We start from the raw sequence: 22,007 nt of genomic DNA, 5'->3' as shown, positions 1-22,007 counted from the left end.
AAGTAGCGTCTAAAAATTAGACCACCACTGATCCCCTTAAAGACTTGCATTGTCTGAAGTATTAATCTGTTAGTCATAAACACAGGGAAATGCTCACAAAGATTACGGCAAAAGGTATATGGCGCACTTCTCCATTCACAGGTCCAAATGAAATTTCTTATTCGTTTGTTAATATACAAAAGACATTTGTAAGCTTTAACAGGAGACAAAAAAGGACTTGTTTTATTTGAGAATTTAACAAAATCCTCGTATTTCCAAAAAGTGGTTCTGTCTGAAATAGTGCATTACTGAGAGAAAAGTCCTTAACACAGGATAATTCATAAGAGGAAAACAGAAGTCACCCTGTTCTCATTTGCTGTCCGTCAATCCTACTTGAAATATGGATGAACTCAGAACTAAATCCTATTTTTTTTCTTACAAACATGAAGTAACAGATTTTTTGATGTCGATTTAACACCCAATGCAACGTTTCCTTCAGAAAGGCTTCTAACTAGATTTCTTGGCACATCCTGTTCTTGCTTCCAGCTCCTCGTTTTAATTCCTAGTGAAGAAAGAAATATTATTACAAATAGGAGACATTCATTCAATAAACATAAGCAGGATTTGGCCTACCTGGATCTCCTTTTCAGAGCATGTCTAAATTTTTACACATATTTCTTGTCTTTATTGAAAGCCTAATTTTGATATGCGAAAATGTAATCACTGTTAGCTCAGTAATCCAGTATGCTAATTGCCTAGAAAGTCCAATGATTAGACCCTCAATTGACAGAAGATCCTATTAAAAAGGCACAGTGGTCTATATAAAAATCTAGAAATATGTGAAAATTTTATTAATCCTTATTATTATAGAACAGTATTGAAAAATGAACACTATGTCATTAGAGAAAGTTTTGTCTATTTAATCCAAAAGCAGCTCTTCCTCTTAGAGACTTGGTCATATTTCATTCTTCTCCTGTAATGCATACATTTGAAAATAAAATGTATTTTATGTTCAGTTAAACTTTGAAGAATCAAAAATCCTTTCTCTATTTCAGAATGTGGTGCTTCCTTACATAATTTCTTAATAATACCAGAGTAATGATTAATTTTAGTAACTTCATCACCCAGTCTTTAGTAGTAGAAATTGATACTGATGTAACTGTGTATGCACTTTGCCAAATATGTAACTATTGGTTAGACAATGTTAAGCCTCAGATTTACACTTTTCAGAAAGTTTATTGTAATAGAACTTCAACATTTCTCATGAATGGAGAATAATACATATTTGTATGTACTTGCTCTCTCACATCAGTTCTTACCTAAAAACACGTATGTGCTGTAAAACTGGCGTATTGCCTATGCCACTGGGAAAAGATACACGATTGGACTATTTCGTAAGAACCGCAGACTAAAACTTTAAACAATCTTTCATCTTGTCTAAACTTCCCAAGAAGTTGCACTAAGATAGATCGTTAACTGTATTTCTGAAGATAGAGAGGAAAAGGAGACAAGTGGGTAGAGATAAAAGGAAAATTGTAAGGATTTAGTGCATTAAAATCTACTGTAGGTGCCAAGAAACTTAGTGCCACGCACTAGGAAAGGCAGAAGTTTTTGTAAAGTTGTGAACAAAAGACCTTTGTGCACATCCCCTGAAAAAATTATTTGTGACTGATTTTGTTACAGTAAAGATTTATATACCTCAGAGAGAAGCCACATAATTATAGCCATATAATTGTAGCAGACTTTCACAGAATACTACCTGATAGTATTATCATCAGCAATCTGTTAGAAGCAAAATAATTCCTACATATTGCTTTAAAAGAGTTTTTCCCCAGCTATTGTGTTGGCCCAAAATAGCCCCAAAGTTTAAGTAATAAATCTCTGAAAAAAATCATATCTGTAAAAATAAATCAGTGTGGTGTTACAAAACAAAGCAAGCAGTTAAAAACAGGTATGGAAATGATTAGAGGATTTTATTTCTTGATAAACCACACTTTGCAAAGATAAAATTGGTAATAAAGTTCACCAAATTTCTCAACAAGTACACAATCAACTTTTGTTAGAAGACCTTAACTCTTGGGAAAAGGTTTTCCCAACAAGCTTGTAGTAATACTGAGTTTTGATTAGATACCATCTAGATAACTGGTTAGACATTCGCTTTTTTAATTTTTTTTTTTTTTTTAAATGAATGGATATACTATTGAAACCAATGGCTTGGTGTACTGATCACAGCAACACATGTTGTTAAATTGACAAAACCCTGTGTATCAACCTTAATTTTGGACCTCCTGCACAAATGGAGTTACCAATGCAGTGACATACATTCAAGTTTTGACACTTACCTGCCATTTTGGGTACTCGCAAAGCTCTATGGCTTAACAAAACCTCTTGTCGAACACGTTTTGCAGAAACAGGGTCTTGCAGGCTGCCTAACCCAGTGTTTGATGTAGAACTGGAAACATAGTCAGGAAAGAGTTTGCTTTCAGTAAAGTGATTAAGCTACATTACAGTAGTTTAGGCCTTGCAATGTAGAAATACAATAAATCATGTTATTTAGTATTGGTAGTTCATAACAGAATGCAAAGAATAAACTAATTTATTTATGATGTATAAATATGGATATTATTCCCCTTTTTCCTTTTAAAACTTTACAAGATTGTTTCAATTGTGAAAATAAGAACTAATGTTGCCACTTAATGTTAAAATGCAGACCAATATGCTACAGTTTTCCTGGAAACCACAGAAGCCAGTTTGATGGTCATTGCACACAAACTATACTAAGAAATAATCTTAATACATGTACAAAATCTTTGAAATTACCAAGCTGTGTTTATTGAACAAATTGTATTTTTTATTGCTACAATAATTTTTCTACAGCCTCCAACACAGTTGTAGGGGGTGGCTTCATAGAAAACAATACTTTTTAGCTAAGCTGCAAGAAAGCTGTTACAGCTTCAAATTCATTAAGACAAAACCTCTATATTTTATAGTATTTTATGTGATGGACTTAAGATCTAGAGTGAAAATTATGAACCTATCTGTGATCTAACTCTTCTATGCTTGCCTCGCTAACTTCCCTGGTTCCACTCTGTAAGACAGCCTCATAAATAAGCTAATTCTATTTATGTCCCAAGTTTCTACACTTTTCCTATTCCTCTAATGATATTGTATTATTCCCACTTCATAGTCTCCTAACTTGCACTAGTTTTCTTAATAATAATTTTCTGCCTAAATGAAAATATATAGCAATCAGTAAAGACTAAGACCTGCCTTGTGCCAGTCCTAAGATCTATTCGTGTGTGCTTCCTGGAAGAGAACTTATGCCAATAAGAATGTAATGCTATTTAGTAAAAGCAGCCTCTGTATTATGACTGACCTGTCTCTTATCCCTTGTCCTAGCAATACAACTGTTTCCAATTATATTTCTAATGTAGAGAATACATCTGAAATCTATAGTTTTATTCTAATGTTAGTAGGAGATGAATGACTGGAGTGGACTACTTCAAACAGGGAAAGCATGGGAGAGAAAAGGGGGAAAAAGTCAAGAAGAGAAAGGAAAGGAGGCCCTATCTGAAAAGTCAGAGCATACTCCTTTCCTCCTTCACAAATAAGAAGGTTTCATTCCTTCTCTTCATCACCAACTGCTAGACAAAGCCATAAACAATTTTGGTTTACAGATAGTTTACAATCTGAGGCAGAAGAAATAATCCCCAACAAAGGAATAAAAGTTGTGGGATTTTCCTGTAGTGTTATTCTAACTTGGAAACTGGGAAATACATGTTTGAGACACAGAAGGAATGAGATAAAAGAGCAGAAAGAGTCCTTTGGGAAAAGATAAGCGTGTATAAGTTTGGAAATCATTACACAGTTATTACAAAAAAAAGTACTCCTAAAGTCTATCTTAGAACATTTACCTTAAGATAAGATAAATCAGGCTCCACAAGTTCCCATACCGCTCCCTAAACAGAATCTAGAAAACTAGCTCAGTTTCAGAGAGCAGGTGATTTATTTTGCTAAATTAATAATCAACTATTTGAAAAATTGAAAATTCAAGATGTGCCTCTTCTCATCCTAGAGCAAAAGAGTTTAGAACAATAATTAATAACAATTAGGACAGGAAGATGAAATTGATAAATCTGTGATCTTCTAGGAAGATTTTTCTATCTCAAAGATGCTAATAAACCAAAAAAGTGCTTGAAGTTTCTTCGTATCTACAGAACTTGTTCCAACAGTCTTGAAATATTCTTTAGAAGACCTATAAGGTGGCAGCTCCACTCACTGTGTAGCAGCAGGTGACTCGTAATATGGTTTTAAAAAAGGTTGTATCGAATTTTGCTTTTGGAAAAAGAAAAAAAAAAAAGCTGTTTCATCAGTACTGACTTGATAGCTAATCCTTAAATACATTAACAAAAACAAATAAACAAAACCAAGTACAATTGCACTTAGCGTCTATTCAGTTTCAGCTTTCCTGCTGCTCCTACTAACAAGCCTCTTTCAGGATCATAAAACAGAAGTGACGAAATGGGAGTTCTTCCCAGAGCAGACCACAAGAATGAAGTCATAACGACTGAGACTGGAAATGAATTATCAGAAAAACAAAGGCACTGGCCACATAAGTATTATTACGCATTTTCTCCACTTTCTATTTTGGTAGTTTCTAATGTGTTCCAGCAAAGGCATAACATTTTCAAACAAACTAGATTTTTAATTGATGATAGAATTTCTCTTTTCAGAATTATGTGTCATCTTCCTATTTTAAGTAGACGGCAGATACGGAAGACACAATATTAGTTTGTACTTGTTCTATTAAAACAACAGAAGTTCCTAAACCAAGAATAATAAAAAGAAGAGATTCTACTCAACTTGCCAGGAAAAAAGATAATTGAATTGTCAAACATATTTGAGTCAGAACATCTCATATGTAGGTCCAGATGATTTGTAAAGGAAGTTTTCAGATTTGAAATATAATACCAAAACTGAAGTGAGAACATAAGAAATTAATACAAACTCATTCGTATAGAATCAGAAGAGGTAGTTTAATCTCACCTTAATACCTTTCTTTTTCTCTCAGCAGCAGAAGTCATTGCCATATATGAAGGCTTCTCCAGTACTGAAGTAGGATTTTTGCTTCTTAATGAAGAGAGACCAAGTCTGAAATAAAAGAATTATAAGTTTGTAAAATCTATTCTGGGTAGAAGTCAAATGAAATTGTTCTTAACTGTAAATAAATATATGTTAAGTTGACAATACTGGAAATTCATTTCAATAGCATTACTTGAGGCAGCTTCACAGGACTTCACACATACATGGCAGCTTTAACAATGGCATCTCTCAACATCAAAGAGTTTAACACATCCATTTTACAGACAGGAAAAGTAAAGTTTAGAGAAAGTAACTTGCCTGAGGCATCACAAACAATTTCGAAAGTGCTGTATTTTCTTTTTGGTACATATCTTGTAAAACAGGATAAGGTTTCAACTTCATCTGTCATCACTAACATACCATTGATTTCAAATAATGGCAGAATTGAATCTGATGCTCAATAAAATTGAGGGTTTGATTTTCAAAATGTTGGGTTTACATATAAAACTGACATCAATGGAAAAACCCCGCTCTGAAGATAAACACGATTAAAGTGTTTGGGTAACATTCCTTGCCCATATAAATGGAAAATACCTTTGCAGAATGCTGCTGCTGCACGGCTGTGACTTCTTCACAGATGAGTCAGTAGACATTTCAGTTGTTTCACCTGTCCCTTCATAGAGAATTACTGTCGAGTCCATATCAGTTTCATCACACTCTGGGATTATGTCACATGTAGAGTCCATCATACTCGCCTTTTTCACTGGCATATCTATATTACATGCATTGGCTTCCTGAAGGCCTGTGAGGTGTAAAGCTTGCTTTACCACAGTCTGTGTACAGCAGCTTTGTGCTGGCTTTCTGCAAAATTCTGGTGTATATACAATAGGGTGGACCTCCTTGGTAAGAGAATCCTCCAGATGATGGAGACTGGAGTGCTTGGATGCAGCAGGACTTTGAGCTGTGACCGGAGAGTCCATTAGCTTCCGCCTAGTTCTTTTCTGTGGTGGTACTGCATGTTCTACTATTTGTTGTGTATTTTTATTCATTTCTTGTGATGGTGTACCAGAAGTTGTACCTGTGCAACATAGGCAACAATGGTTAGCACATTTACCTATATTTCCTACTTCAATATTGTTTTTTTCCAACTATTTCCTGCTGAAATATGATTATTAACAAAAACTATTACAAACACTATTTCATTTACATATTAATTTGATCATATAACTGGAATTATTTCTATTGCAGCATTGTCCAGACGGTAGCGTTTGTTCTGTGGCACTCAAAGTGTTATAAATATGCATAGGCTGATATAGTTAATCCCAGAGATATTACAAGTAATCACAAGTAAGATATGACACATGACAACAGGGAATGGAAGAGTAAGAGTATTGAAAACGATCACATTATCATGACACAACTCTTAATTTAATTTAAGATGCTACTATCACAGTAATCTACAGCTGCCTCCTGATCATGGCCATTTTTTCCCTAGCAAGTACCATGCAGTAGAATGACAGAGAGGCTGTTGTAAAAGGAAGGACATAGAATCACTCAGAGGGACAAAATTCTTTGACATTGCAAATGTAGTGTTTTGGAAAAGGGGAAAGAAGGAAGTTACTTGGATCCTGTCATCAACTCTGGAAAAAAAACCTCTTTATTAAAAACCCCACCCTTAAAAACAACAAAGCGAGTAATGCAGCAGTAATTGGCCATTCCCATTCATCCTGATTCATACTATTTTTCTTGAAGTCTCATATTATTTTTATCTTCAAGTAGGTGGCAATAAAGGCAATCTCCAAAGTAAGAGAGGAAAGGCCTTTCATATATTCAAGTTTTCAGTAAAGGAAAATAATTTAAAGACACAGACAACTGTTCAAATGGCTAATCTAGTGATCACTCAAGTCAACAACTAGTAGCTTATAACAAAAAATTAAGGATTTTTTTTTCTTTTTAAACAAATCAAGAGTAGGAGAGGGCTTTCAAAATCCCAGGTGCCTCCATATTTAACTTTCATTGCAAATTTAAGAGATGAAGTAAAGGCTACTACCTTTTAAAATGTCTATGGAATGGCCCCACTTCAGCTGCTAGGCACAGCATCATAATTCCCCTTTCTGCGTTGCCTACTCCAGTCCTGTGAGCAACTAAACTGTAAAAAGAACTCACGCTTTTAAATTGCCGACAGTTACTCGGGAACTAACTATGGTACTCACATAACAGTGTTGATAAATATTTATTTCCTCTACAATTCCATTCTATTTTTGCATCAGAGTAAGAAAGTGAGTTGGAACTCCTCAGTCCGAATGCTTTAGTTCTCTCTCAAGTGTTAACACTTACAGCATTTTAGCCGTTCCATAAAAGTTCTTTGAAGAGGAAGAAAATTGATTAAAAATATGTATTGCATTATTCCCCCCCTCCAAAGTTTGATTTCTTACAAAAAACAAAGCTTAAATGATTGTAGTATTTTCTCTGACTGGTGACCACTTCTCAGCCCCAGTTTAATTTTGAGCTCATTGCCCAGTTGCAACCCAATTTGCCATAGGCAAGAAGCTCTAAGAATGACAATTCCCCGAGTACCCTCAGAAATCAGATATCTTAGGAAAAAGGCCCAAAGAAGAGCCTCATTGAAGGAAAGCCTTCAAGGGATGAAAGGATGATCTCAGCACCAGTTTTTTTTGTACACACTTTGGAACTAGACATACCATATGACAGATTCCTCATGCCCAGCTACACAAGATGATGCCCAATTAGAAGATACAAATTAGAGCTGTGAGGAGACAGGAAAGGATTTAAAGACTACCATGAGACATAGACCTGTTCTGGGAGGACGGAACAGGTAGTATCAAAGTGTGTACAAGTAGCAAGTAAATTAGATGATAGACAGATATATATATATATATATATATATATGCCACAAATCTATTCTATGCTGCCAGAACTTAACTCAATAATGAAGCCATTGAAAAAACAAAGCAAACATTTATTCCTCACTCAAGGGCTCAGTTTCAGAAAGAACAATGTTTATAAACTACTATGGTTCAACAGCTATGCAACATCTTATCCAACAATGCATAAACAATAAAAGCAGGTTAATTTAAGCTAAACTGCTTATGGGAAAAGATGCCTGGACAATTACATGAACAATTACAATTCTATTATGCTGTTTAGAAACTTATTTATGAAACATTTTCAATATGTACTCTGTGACAGTATCAACAACGCTATGTTTCATTAATGTGCTTGCTCTTTAATTTCAGTTTCGAGAATACAATATTATTCTTCTATGCAAAAGATTAACATGTCTGTCTTTCAAAAAAAAAAATAATCTAGTAATCACAACCAAAAATTAAGGCCAAAACTTTCTTTTAAAGATTTTTTTTTTTTTGACAGCTTGTACTCTTAAATACAAGAATAAATAAGCTTCATCTAAGGATTCCAATCTAATGTTTGAAATAACTATCCATTAAACATTTCAAGACCAATTTTTAAATATTAATTTATCAAGTTTTCTTCCTGCTTATATGCATCTGAAAGTGTGTGTTTCGGGAAAAACAATGGTTAGAATTCTATTTGTCTGTTGTTACATTAGGACAGGGAGGTTCCAGTTTCAGAAAGTTTTCTTACTGTAAGACACAGGTTTTGCTGATGTCCTAAAGTTACTAGGAAGGAAGTCTGATGGAGAAACATTTTGGTGAGAGTGCCAAGTTTTAGAAGCTTCTCCAGGACTAAATACTGGAAGCATTTTTAAATTAACTGTAAATGCAAGCATTTAAACCATGAACTACATAGGTAAAGAAAACAAAAGTATTGCCAACATTAATAATTTGTTGAATTTCATCATAATGAACATTTTTCCATACTGTAATACAAGTGCATTAATAAAAGGACAGTTGCAGCAATTCTATATAGGGCAAATATATGCCATCAGTAAAAACCCAGACCTATTTTTAAAATCTATTTATTTCTGGAAACTCATTGTAAAATGAAGTTAAAACAAAACTAGCTTTTCTTGCCAGTTAAGTATTGGAAAGCATATAAAATATTCAAGAAGTGTCCCTTCTCAAAGCTTTTTGTGAAAGCATTAAGTTGCTCCTAACACAGTAAACAAGAAAGTAAACAAGAACATCACCAGCAACATCATATTTAACTTGGGTTTCATTAAATAACATAAACGAAATGTGATGCGACAAAAAAACCAACCCCAACACCCCAATTTCATGTTAGCTTGCTGTTATACAGTATAGATCATAACTGAAGCTATAAAGGAAACAAATACAGGAAGATAAACATTTAAACCCACAAAATAAAGGAATGCCAGTGTTTTTATTTCTGTCTTAATAAGGAAGGAAGATACTGAAGCCAGTTGCTAATTTTTTGTAGGTGCTTTTTAATAGCTGCCATTGAGAAGTTTAAATAAAATGGGCTCAGACAACAGTAGCTGCTACAAAAACACTACTCCTAAAGATTTCAGATGACTTCAAATGGTCGTATCAAAAGTGGTCGTATCCTTAAAAAAAAAAAAAAAATTTTTTTTTTGTGAGAACGTATTTTCAAATACTTCAAAGGCTACTCAATATTATTAAAAACATTGATATTCAGAGGCATACTTTAAGATTTATATATGTAAAATTCTTATTGAAAGAGAAAATTTAGTACCACAAACTGACACAAAAGTAATATGCCTCAAACTGAAACACCATACCTTGTCTTTCCTAAATACTACATTCATGCAGAGTTAGCATAATTTTGTCTAAACGAGCACTGAATATTTTAGCAAACAATTTTAGAAAATGTGGTCATCTGTCATTATGTGGCTTATGATGCAATGGGACAGCTAAAACTAGGGACAACTAGTTCCCCTAAATCCTATTCAAGATGAGAAAAAGAAAAAGCTCCAGAACAAAGGATTTACATGTTGTAAGTGGCAAATATGAACTTCCAGTATTAAAGCAACAGAGAAGAGACATTCATTTCATAGCAGGTCATGCCTACTAAACCCAAAGTATTTGTATGACAATTTTAGGCAATGCTTTCTTCCAGGATACTCAATTTTAACATGATATTGTTGAGTGCTTGTAGGTGTGATGTATGTATATGTTATATGCTTTATCTTATTGCCTAAACATTCCAATGAGTAAACACAGAACATTGAGATAACGGTACATTCCTAGTTAGGAACAACTGAGGTAATATATAATACATTAATAAAATATCACAGATGAGGTTAATAAGGGATTATTTTATTTCTTGCAGTAACAAACAGTAGATACCCCATTCATATCACATACTAATTTTAACACTAAGAGCAATACTTACCTCCCACAGAACAATTATACTGTTGAACTCACTGCAGCATGCTGTGGCAAAGCCCGTAAGTGTAAATGGGTTACAAAATACAGATTTGACAAACTTAGAAGATATCTACTGGCAAATATTACATGTGATTGGTTCAATGAGGTTTCCCATTGCACTGGAACTGGAAACTGCAAGTCAGCTGATTCTAGATTTATTTTGTTGTCTCTCTCTGTCTTAGGAGTGTGTTACTGGCAACTACTGAACACAGGGTACTGAAGATGACATAGTGGTGGACCAAGTATGGCTATTCATATTTTCTTAAAGAACAAACCTAAATAGTTCCTGAATGGATGTCTAATGCTAATCATTAAGAGTTGTCATTGCTTTTCTACTGAAAGACAAACAACACGTTCCAACTCCAAAGAAATCTCCAAACCTGTTCCATAATAGGGCAGGGAAATTATAATGTTTATGGTTTGTATTTGCTTCAAATTTATGGCCAGTTCAATCTTTTGCATCAGAATGATCATCATGATTCAGGGATATTAAGTTTATTTTTTATTTCATATACAAAAATGAATCACTATATACTTTACAGAAACATCCACAGTTAACCTGATAGAGTAGCTTACAAGAAAAATTTAGAAGGTGTATTTCCTTAGCTAGTGCTTTCAGCTACAGTGCTTCTCTTTAAAAATAAGCATTATTCCAAATAGATCACATATTTGCTGATCTTTAATTTCAGGCTGATGATTATAAAAGATAATTGTCAGAATTCTTTTAGATATTATTTTTCTTAAGAGATTCACTTGGAAATTAAAAATAAAAGTCATCCTCCACTGACCAACCACCCCCCATCAAGCGGTATGAGGTGGTTTTGGTCATTAGTTTGTTGTATTATCTGTCCCAAAAGACTACTCAGAAGATCTGATTTATCAGGAGAGAAACAAGCAATATCAGGTATTTACAGCCCTGTGAGTTAACATGAAAAGCAGAATGCAGTATTTGTGAAACATGAGTCACAGCACAAGTGAGTAGAGTTCATGACAAGACGACTCTGATGAATTGGGTTACTTCTAATTGATGTTTGGGACAAAATAATGGCCAAGACTTCTCTTCTTCTGGAACTCATGTTAATACATGCATAAGGGGATTATTTCTGGAAACTGTGCTAAATTAAGTCTACCAGGTTGTTCTGCTAAAGTGAAATCAAATATTAATGTATTCATTTCAATAAACATTTCTGGGCTACCAATGATTGATCCAATTACAATACTAATCCTACATTTTGATTCTTCTAACAACTGACTCATGGAATTCCAAATTGCAAATGAGGTCTACTGAATGCATTTCAATTATTTAATATTCATGTGACCCAAAGGTGTCACTGTGATGGCCAGTTTTGCAAACAACAGCTGTGAACTGAAAAAGGCTAAAATCCAGGCTGCATTCTTGTGGGTCCCAGTGGTCAGGGATGCATGAGAAAAAAAAGTCATAGGACAGTGTGAAAAAGCTGCTCAATATAAGACAAATCTTTCCTACATACAAGACACATGCTTTTCCTACTTTTAATCGTCTTTTACTACATACAACTACACCCCATTTTTTCCTGCCATGCAAAATAATAATAAATTGACTTTCCAATGTTTGTGACAAGGGGAGGTAATGGATGCCTTTTCTTTTTTTTTTTTTTTTTCCTGTAAATCAATTCCATTCTCTGAATGGTAATGTACAGTAAGGCTTCTGGAAATGGGATGCCTGAAACAATGCCAAGAACTTTCCCATTCACAGAAATACTTGCAAATACCCGTCATAGCTCTCCACCCATCAGTCCATACTCTATGAATACTGTATGGCTCTCCATTAACCAACACCCAAGAATGGGGGCCCAAATACGTTTTTAAATGATCTTATGTAGCTTTCATAGCCTGTGCTTTACTTGATACAAATAGTTGAGTTGTTCATGAGGTTGCACATTTATGGTTTCATGAAGCATACACAAGCTTAAGGTAATTTTTTAGCATATTTGTAAACAAAAATGATAGTTGAAAACCAGCATTTCCTCTACAAAACAACAATTCTAATTTATAATTAAGGTCAGAATAAATAGTTAGCATGGGTGAATGCTTAAAAACAGGACTATACATTGAGGAAACAATTGTTTAAAAAAAAAAAGCTTCCCTGTTAATGTAGAGTAGAAAGTATGGTTAAGACATGTTAGGGAAACCTCATGTTAAGGCTTCATAATGAAAATGAGCAAGAGTGGAGGTTCTGAAAATAATGTGTTTTCAGTCATATTTTAAGAAACAAAAATTAAATTACCAAGGAAAAAAATATTTTTAAAAGTATAATGAGAGTACACTCAGTGGGATAAATTAATATCGTGTAAATCTTTTAAAGATATTTTTACTTGAACAACTTGAAATTAAAAGATAATTCAAATGTTTCATTTCAGATTAAATTTCATAGAATCATAGAATCGTTAAGGGTGGAAAAGACCCTTAAGATCATCAAGTCCAACCATTAACCTATCACTGCCAAGTCCATCACTATACCATGTCCTCGAGCACCACGTCTACCCATCCTTTAAATACCTCCAGGGATGGAGACTCAACCACTTCCCTGGGCAGCCTGTTCCAATGCTTGACCACCGTATCGGTGAAGAAGTTTTGAGGGTATTTAATTTTATTTTAAAAATCCTGAAGTGGTGGAGGAAGAAAAACACATCAAATAAGAGCAATCAGAAATTTAAGATTCAGATACTGTAAGTTCTTTACAAAATACTCCTTGAATCATTACATGTAGAGTATGTTAGCATGCACTGCAAAACAATTGTTTGTTAGATCAAATTACTTGTCATGCATAGCTGTGTTAATATGGCACTGTCTAAACAAACCAGAAGAGCAAGGAACATTAGCTTAGGACAAATTGTGAATTTTCTGAGAGCTATTGCTGGTACCCATGGTAGTGCATACAGATGACTAAGCAATATTACTTGGTTGGATGAGGTTGCTGATTAACACAGCAAGCTAGTAATGTACATCTCTGACTCTCAGAGCAAGACATTTTACAGAAGGTGTTTAAAGGTTTCAAAAGTTAAATGAAAACCAAGATAGAAAGAGGTCTATTCCTGTAGTGAAGCACTACACGTGCACTGGCAAAGCTTATGATCTTTAATTAGCTTTCTCTAAAAATCAGAGTTTTTAAAGCACAAGAATTTACTATCTTGATAACTTGACCATAGAAACAGATGTTGAACTAATGGCCAGAATGTATCTTGATCTTTTCCTCTCCTACTATGACTTTACATTATTTAATACATAGGAGACCCTTTCCAAGGAAGAAATCTTCATTAGAAACAAAGAGTAGAATTCAGCTGAAATTCTTTGGTATTTTGAAACTCCTGACAGAAAAAAGGATCTTATAACAAGGTAATATCAAAACTGCTTCATAAAATAAACTAAGTGCATTTGGAATATATTTTTCAAAACTTATTTCTGTAAGGGACTTTTAACAAAACCTCAAATAAAAATCCCTACCCTTTCACCTTTGCTGTCATTCCCTTTACTCTTTTTAGATGTTTTTCCCACATCAATTACTAGTTTGACCTCCTTCTTCAGGATCAAATAGTTGAATGTAGTCAATTACAAAGAAAACCATGAGAAGTTAAGGCCCTGCTTTCACAGCTTTTCCTATTCTACTGAAAGGATTCAGCTGCTCAAGCCTTTTGGGGACAGTGCTTATAATCAGAAAAGTTATTTATATGACTTGAAGCATTTTAATTTTTATGCTAAAACACTCAATGAACAATGTCATGGCTCCCTCTAAAAGGACTGCCAGCAAAAGGTTATAGTGTCATTAAAAAGTTTCTGCAATGATTAGTGCCTCATGTTTTATGACACGCAGAATTCAGCAGTTTCCTGTAAGTACAGGTGTTTTTCTGCATCACTACCATTTTAAACACATAGTTACTAAACAGTAACTTGTAGTTTGTTGATGAATTTGAAATTTCCAAATGTGGATAACGTATGGATACTGTATACATCCTTAGATACTTTTGAGTTCAACAAAAAAAGATGTACTTATTAACTTCATAAGCTTATACTAAAGAGGAATTTATATTTTCCTCATAAATCTTACTGTTTTCTACATGAGTAGCATCTCATTTTTGCACAGGGATTTTATCTCAAAAAAATATTCTTTCAAATATGTGTTAACGTAGGTTCAAAAGCAATACATCACATTTGTTACCAGCAGACCTAGTACACTCTTCTTCCTCTTAGATGTTCTAGGCTTACATTTCATGTGAAAAACATTACATTGCCACCAATTAACTTTTCTACCCTCTCCCCCAGGTTATTTAGAAAAGAAACTTCTGAGACACTAACACAAGGCGACATATATTTATATTAAATGGGAGATTTAAAAAAATTACTGCTCTCAACTTATAACATGAAAAATAAGAACAAAATCACAAGAAATGAATTGCATTGCTCTTTCCTACTGACAAGTTGAAGTTCACACAGTTATGTTATACGTGAAATATGGACTTTTATATAAGGAATAATGACCACAGTGTAGCACGTGGCTATTTTTTTATTTTATCTTGGTGCAAAACACTATTTCCTTCCCAACATCTTGAACAAATTATAAATAATAAAATATCGATGTGCCAAAGGTGTGAGGGGATCTGTATAAATCCTCCTTTTTATTTGTTCACTAAGTTCTTAGGTCAGCTCTTGCTAACATTTGCCAAGCATACTTCTGAGATGACTTTAGGGAGAAGGAATTGGATTCTTGAATAATTTATTTCATCTTTAAAGGAAAAAAAGAAATTACTATATCCTTCCTATTTATGATTGGGATGTTGCCCTTGTACTACTTCACATTTTCCCATGCTAATGTATTTTTTCTGATTTATGTTTTTTTTCTTAATAGTTTGTTATATACATTCTGCACAAGATAAATGGATTTCCATAACATAGTATCAGCTAATAGTTCAAAATATTTTAAATGTGAATTCAAACATATTATTGAAAAAGAACTATTTCACTGCATTTATTTTGTGTTCAACAGAAAAATTTTTAAAGCACTGGTAAGTGGATTACTTTTTCCCACCACACCTCCCAAGATGTAAGGAAATGATTGTGTCAACACCAGTAGCACTTTAGGTAAGGACACATTAATATTAAAATGATACTGTAAAAATATTGTTTGAAAATAATTTATTTTTTTCTGAGCAGAGCTGCTACAGTTCATGTTTACTTGTTATCTCAATGTTTTAAAATTAAATAATTGAATGTCCAGTTAATCATTTTTAGAACTTTATGTTAACTTCTTCCAGTATGTAAAGCCAATTCTCAGTTCAATTCCAACTCAATTTCAAATGTCTCATGTCAAGTTCTCAGTACTTTAGTACCTAGTAGCAATATGTCTTATTCTGTACAATGACTCATGTTTAGAAATTTTTGTACAACAATGGCTACCTGTTAAACAGTAAGTCTTATACTTGCAAGCAATATTGAGGGCAAAAAACCTGTTGAAGGAAACTTATTTTATGTTAGCTCACCAACTTAAGCTGCCAATGAGAGAGAGGGGTAGATTCTTTGTGAAGATTAAAAATCTTCAGTAATCTGGAAAAAAAAATCCTGGCAACATCCCCTAGAAGTATCAACACATTGATACAACTAGTCAAAAGCAAATGGAAAGAGCACTCAATCAGATGAAGACCATAAAAAAAAAATTGATAAGCGTCTTGTTCGAAATTATCATAACCTTTCCTGTCAAAGTTACAAAATTTGGAGGACAGTTGTTTTTACCATGTTTTCTCCTGCATCTAATAAGAGGGTGAAAGGAGTAAAAGTAATGTGCCCTGTTTCCTTTTCCAAAGAACAACAAGTAAACAAAAATAAAAATACCAAAAAAGATTTCTGTGGACATCTTCAGGCAAAGACACCATTTACACCTGAAAAAAAATTCATCTTAACCAAAAAGCATGATGTCCATTTACTTAGGTGAACATACAATTCAATAATATTTAGAACAAGAGAATAATTGGAAAACCTCTACATGAGACTTACAAGACAACCCCTCAAATTATGTCTAATGATTTTAATGGAGTGAAATGTTTATGCCTTAAAAGTTCATGGGCAATTTAATTAACAGCTGTTTTGGTGTTAATTTCAGTAATAACAGATCTGGCCTCTTACAACACAGAACTTCAAGAAAGGTGGAACAGAAGTAGGTTAATCAAGAATTCTAATGAAGCTTAGTAGCTTTAGGAATTAAAATTCATGGCAACGATAACCCAGATATGACAAGACAGAATCTCTATAATCAATATTTAGTTAGAAAGTATATTACACAGTTTACTGGATCTGTATTTGGGTACATCTCCCTACCTATTCTGCCAGAAAAAAGTCCCTCTAAAAGGAAAAAAAGTATACAAAAAAAATACACCTATGATATAAAATAAATACCAGCTAGGAGCATGGCTTCATGTTTGTCTTGCACATATACAATACCAGCCTCCAAGTGAAAACCCCATTGCACATGAGTCTTGAATTCTTATTTTACAAGTGGTTTAACGGAGTTTGTATTTCTTCCCTTCTTCCGTCAGACTTATACTTCCATAAATCCAATCTTAACGTGTCATAAATGCTATTTTTAGGGGTTTGGTTTTTTTTCTAATAAAAAAATTACAAATTTAAGGCAGATAATCACAGTCTAAATTATAAATGAAAATATAGGCATATATATACACATACATATACACACATACACACAAAACATGATTTGAAATAAGAACGGGGTGATTTTTGTAATCAGAACTGCTAGCACTTAAGATCCCAGTGTTCTAGCACTGAAAATAAAATGTCACAGTATTTGAATTCTCAGATGAGTTATGACAGGAAACAATCCCCACCTCCAAACCCTTCATTAATCTACTTTGCCATGACAGAAAAAACAGACTAGAAAACTAATTTTTAAAATTGTATTCTTCTTTTTGTTAAAAATAGAGATAAAACAGAAAAGAAACCCACTACCTTTTATTTTAATGCCTTTCATAAAGCTTTGCAGACTATATTTCCATCGTGATATGACAGTAGCATCGTGGTTCCTAACGAACACTATCGCTACCACGATTTTCCAAAAGGTTGCCAGCAATCCAAGATCATAACCAATTTCTTTCTACATGGGAAATGAGAATGGAGCAGAGTGGAAAACTGCTGCCACCCGCTGAGGTCCACTGCCCTCGCTCCAAGAGGGAAGGAGAAATGGGCAAACCAACACCTGCTTTCAGCCTTGCTGAATCCCTGACTAGCATGGGCAGAATAGTAGGTATAATGATGCAAATCTGCAAACTTTCTTTTCCTTCTCTCAGAAAACACAAAAACAAACCCACACCAAAAAGAAACCTTCCAAACCAAAACCAACCCAACACCAGCCCCACCCCCCCCACCCCCCCCCCGCCCTAACCCCTGCCAAAAAAAACCCCTAGCCCATCCTCAACACAGTCTGACCTTCAGACTGCGGACAGTGAAATACTGGGAATCAACTACCTGGTACAATCAACAGCGATACAAACATATGCCAAAAATCACATACACACTTAATGAGAACAGAGGTAATAAATGGTTTTGGCAGAATAATTCTCAACCTCAGAGCAGCTGCGTAGAGGAAGAAAGTTAAAGGAAGCAGGGAACTAATTTCATAGTGCTCCAGGGGTCAGTGCTCTTCCATGACTACCAGCTTTTGAGAAGCTGAAGTATTGTTTATCTGCTTTTCCCTTGTTACCTATGGATGTCTTTCATTGTTATGGATTATCAGCTGTAATCGCAAAGCCCCAGTGTGTTGAGCGCTGCCTATCCAGAGCACAAGATACAAGCACTGGCCCACAGTGCAGCTGCACTATCAGGCTGAGATTTTGCCTGTCATCCCTCAGGACAGTGGCTCCTGTAAGGATTCTTCATCCCTTTTTACTCAGGCTACGCTCCAGGGCAACTCACTTTACAGCTAAAGAAGAAAAGACAGCTACATAGACTAGACTAGAACAGACTTTTTCAGTTGGACGGGACCTACAACGATCATCTAGTCCAACTGCCTGACCGATTCAGGGCTGACCAAATTAAAGCATGTTATTAAGGGCATTGTCCAAATGCCTCTTAAACACTGACAGGTTTGGGGCACTGACCACCTCTCTAGAAAGCCTGTTCCAGCGTTTGACTGGAACATAAGAGTTACGGGAAAGAAATGGTGCCATCAGGATACAGCAAAGCAGTCAATTCCATGGTAGAAACAGCGCATCTTTTGATTCTTGGAAAAATAATCTTACAAAATACTGTACTAAATTGATTCCAGGTCAGCGTGTAATTAATGGCAAATCTCATCCCCCCTCAAGGCTATTACTTCAAACTGTGCAAAACTGTAGTAGCTGCTTAACTTTTTGAACCACTAACAGAATTATAATATTTATTGACACTATGATGCTTTTTCCATCAATGTCATGTGAAAGATTCAAATGGAATTATTAATAACACTCATAGGATCTAGGAACATTGATATATGGGGTATGTTACAACATAAGGGAGAATAAGGGAGTTACCTGTTGGCAGAGTGTGTCTTGACATTGAAAAAGTAAACTTGTTTCCTATATCGAGTTAAGAATGGTATATATTTTACAGAAAGTGGGTCTGAGGCTTGGTTTTACATTTGGCTTCACTATTTGCTGAAGTGTGCATCCACTATGCTTATGGATGACATATAGCTTTTGCAGGAGACATGTAAAAGTATTTCCAACAGAGAACACATTAATTATATACTTACGACATGGGGTGTTCGGTCTGTTCACAAGTTGTGGAAATGCAAAGATAGCCGACAACTCTAGTGCATGGTTTTGATTTTGTTCCTTTTCTTCAGTCTGGTCAGCCCAAACTACTGATTTTTGTCTTTGAATCAGCTGCTCAACCTCCCCAAATTCAGTCTCAGTTAAATTATTTGTCAACCCAGCTTCTTTCAAAGTTAGGTATTGCTTGCGAAGAACTGGAAGCAAAGTATTCAGTACTCTATAAAACAAGAGGAGGCAAGACAAATATCACTAAATCATAATCAATCTGTTCCTTACTAGCACTGCCACTATTAGGAATATGAGGGATTTTTTTGTCCTTCTTCACCTCCCAAGTTCTGCTATGTAATTTATTTTAATTTGTTTTCGGGGAATACCATAACACTGAGAGGAAATTTTCATGACTAGGTAGAGTGATTTTTCTCTTCTGCAAAATCTTGTATTTCACTCTAAGCATTTACTAAGTATATTTTTTCCTTGGTGCCCAAGATCTTCAGACCCTCAAACACCACAGTAATAGTCAGTATATAGAAGATGACCATAAACCAAATACTGTGGTTTAAACCAAGCACATCTTAATTAAATGTGTATAAAACCTTATTAGAAGCCTAGTCCAAATAAATTTAGATACTAGGATCTTTAATTAAAGAATGGAATACATTAAGATCCATGCACAACTGCAAACCAAATTAGAGTGATAAAAGTTTAGGAATTCTGCCTGAACACAGGAATTCATTAACTGTGGAGTCAGTTGCAAGACTAAACAGTAGGTTCAAGCAATAGGGAAAGTGATACATGTATAAAAACCCAAAGAAGCAACTTTGTAATTACTATCAGCGTAGCTTTAAAATTTTTGCTTTCAGTTTCGCAGGTTTATGTACTAGTTTTTGTAATGTTTATGGTAACAGCCTTTTCTCCAAAGAAGGAAGAAAAGCTGGTTATTTCATTTTGCAATGACTTAATTATAAACTTAATATACTTATTCATGGAACAGGTTCACAATTACTTCCTATTCCTTATGTCACACTCTGAAAGCTAGTCTCCAACATTTTTGAGACTGATAATAGAAAAAGAGCTGATGCTCACCTGCAAATTCAGCTTTTTTCAGTCTAACTAGCTATATAAGGGTTTAATGGTAACAATTTTTAATACAGGGTAAATTATTGTCTACAGTGCAAGGAATTAAAAGAGAACACAAACACTTACAAAAAAATCAATACTGCTATTCAACACAGAAGAGGAAAATAAGATACTGTGATCTATTGAATGATTTGTAAAAACTATGCAAAGAAGAAAATTAAATAGAAATAAGAAGCACTAGACTATCCCTGCAGTCGCTTTTAAACAACGGTGGATACAGACCAATATTTATGAAGTGATTATTACTTTGCATATCTTTTTGCTTCAGAAAACACAATCCTAACGCAGAAAAAAAAAGTTTGAGAAAAATCTTGCTTCTTCCAACTAAAATTAAATTCTATAGATATGTCTTCTGAAGTTACAAATGTCAGAATAGAAGTCTTATCAGGCCTGCTATGAAACCACACTTACTTTTCTGTCTGCTTATAATGCTGATCTTGAAGGGACACCAGAGTTAACATGTGCTCAATCTGGGCTTTCAGGTCCTTAACTTCCAGGCTTAAATGGCAACACTGCAGATCTTTAGAGAGTTCCTTGGGAAATTAGCAAGAAAAAAACCAAAACAACCGGACATCAAACTAAAAGTGAGTAACAAAATTTAAACTAAAAATAATATTAATACATCCTATATTGAAAAGTAAAGATGGAGTGGATCTATATTATTATGATCAAGTTTTATGGTAGAAAAGTATGAACTGTTTGATTCTTATTTACATGCATAAATATCGCTTTGTAGATTTCCTTTGACCAATACCAGGCGTGCTGTAATTAGCATTAAGAATCCAACAGGCACACATGTATGCTTATCTACACGTGCCCAAACACATGCTTGCCTCTTTTCCTGTGCACTTGCTCCATATCTGAATTTCAGTGACATTGTCTAGGACAAGTCTTCACTGTATTCAGTCATCGTCCTGAGATGCCAACATCTTGTTTGAAATACCTTAAAGTTTATTTCTTTTAAAGTATCAACAAATAAAAATACAGATATTGAAATATATTCCATTATATGAGTCACATAAGTGCTCATTACACTACCATTTAAGCCACTCTAATTGCTGGCTGAAACTAAAAAGCAGGGAGGAAAAATTCCCCACCTTTCTTTTCCTCCTCTTCTTCCTGCACAGACCTTCATCCCCTCTCTTCTGCCAGCTCTGGTGCTTGTCTAAGGCTGCACTGAGCTGACTCTACTTGCTAAACCTTGGCAGAGAACACAACTTCCCACTTCCTTCCCCCTTCCCACTCCTCCCCTAGCACCCTCCAAAAAAAGAAGGTTTTTTTAGCCAGGCTATGAATTAGATTGTCACATGGTTAGACAAGCATCAGGAGCTACTGTAAAGGCAAGAATAGAAGCGTATGGCCAGGAGCAGGATCAGCTCTGGCAACCATCTGAACCGCTCAGCCATATCATACTTATTCCCCTTTAGCATGCATTTTTGTATGTAATTCTATACTTTCATGAACAAGGAATACTTGCACAAACAATTAAGTACTTTTAGGGCAGAAGAACAGAAACAGCTAACACTAGAATTTGAAACCACCCTGAAAGAATTAAACCAGAAGCCATGAGTAGAAGCAAGACAAAGGGAAGGGAAAAAAAGAATTCTATTCCTAACTATAGTCAGATGTTGTCTACAAGGCATGAAATCTGCCCTTGAAGTGAAAG

General features: G+C 34.6%; 1 protein-coding gene across 1 annotated transcript in view; it reads right to left on the bottom strand.

Annotated features, from left to right (window-relative positions):
- Window positions 1–395: 395 nt before the first annotated feature.
- The window catches only part of KIF18A (kinesin family member 18A), a gene marked incomplete at both ends in the record, with an annotated part of 44,346 nt that continues 22,734 nt past the window's right edge, over window positions 396–22,007 (bottom strand). Inside the window, 6 exons of the mRNA XM_082317410.1 lie at window positions 396–541; window positions 2,322–2,431; window positions 5,026–5,130; window positions 5,656–6,139; window positions 19,183–19,421; window positions 20,753–20,874. Of these exons, the coding sequence (XP_082173536.1) occupies window positions 396–541; window positions 2,322–2,431; window positions 5,026–5,130; window positions 5,656–6,139; window positions 19,183–19,421; window positions 20,753–20,874 (1,206 nt within the window). The remainder of the gene's footprint in view (window positions 542–2,321; window positions 2,432–5,025; window positions 5,131–5,655; window positions 6,140–19,182; window positions 19,422–20,752; window positions 20,875–22,007) is intronic.

This window comes from Platalea leucorodia, assembly GCF_965183815.1.
Source record: "Platalea leucorodia genome assembly, chromosome: 7".
Lineage (NCBI taxonomy): Eukaryota > Metazoa > Chordata > Aves > Pelecaniformes > Threskiornithidae > Platalea > Platalea leucorodia.
This window is presented reverse-complemented; position numbering and strand designations above follow the sequence as displayed.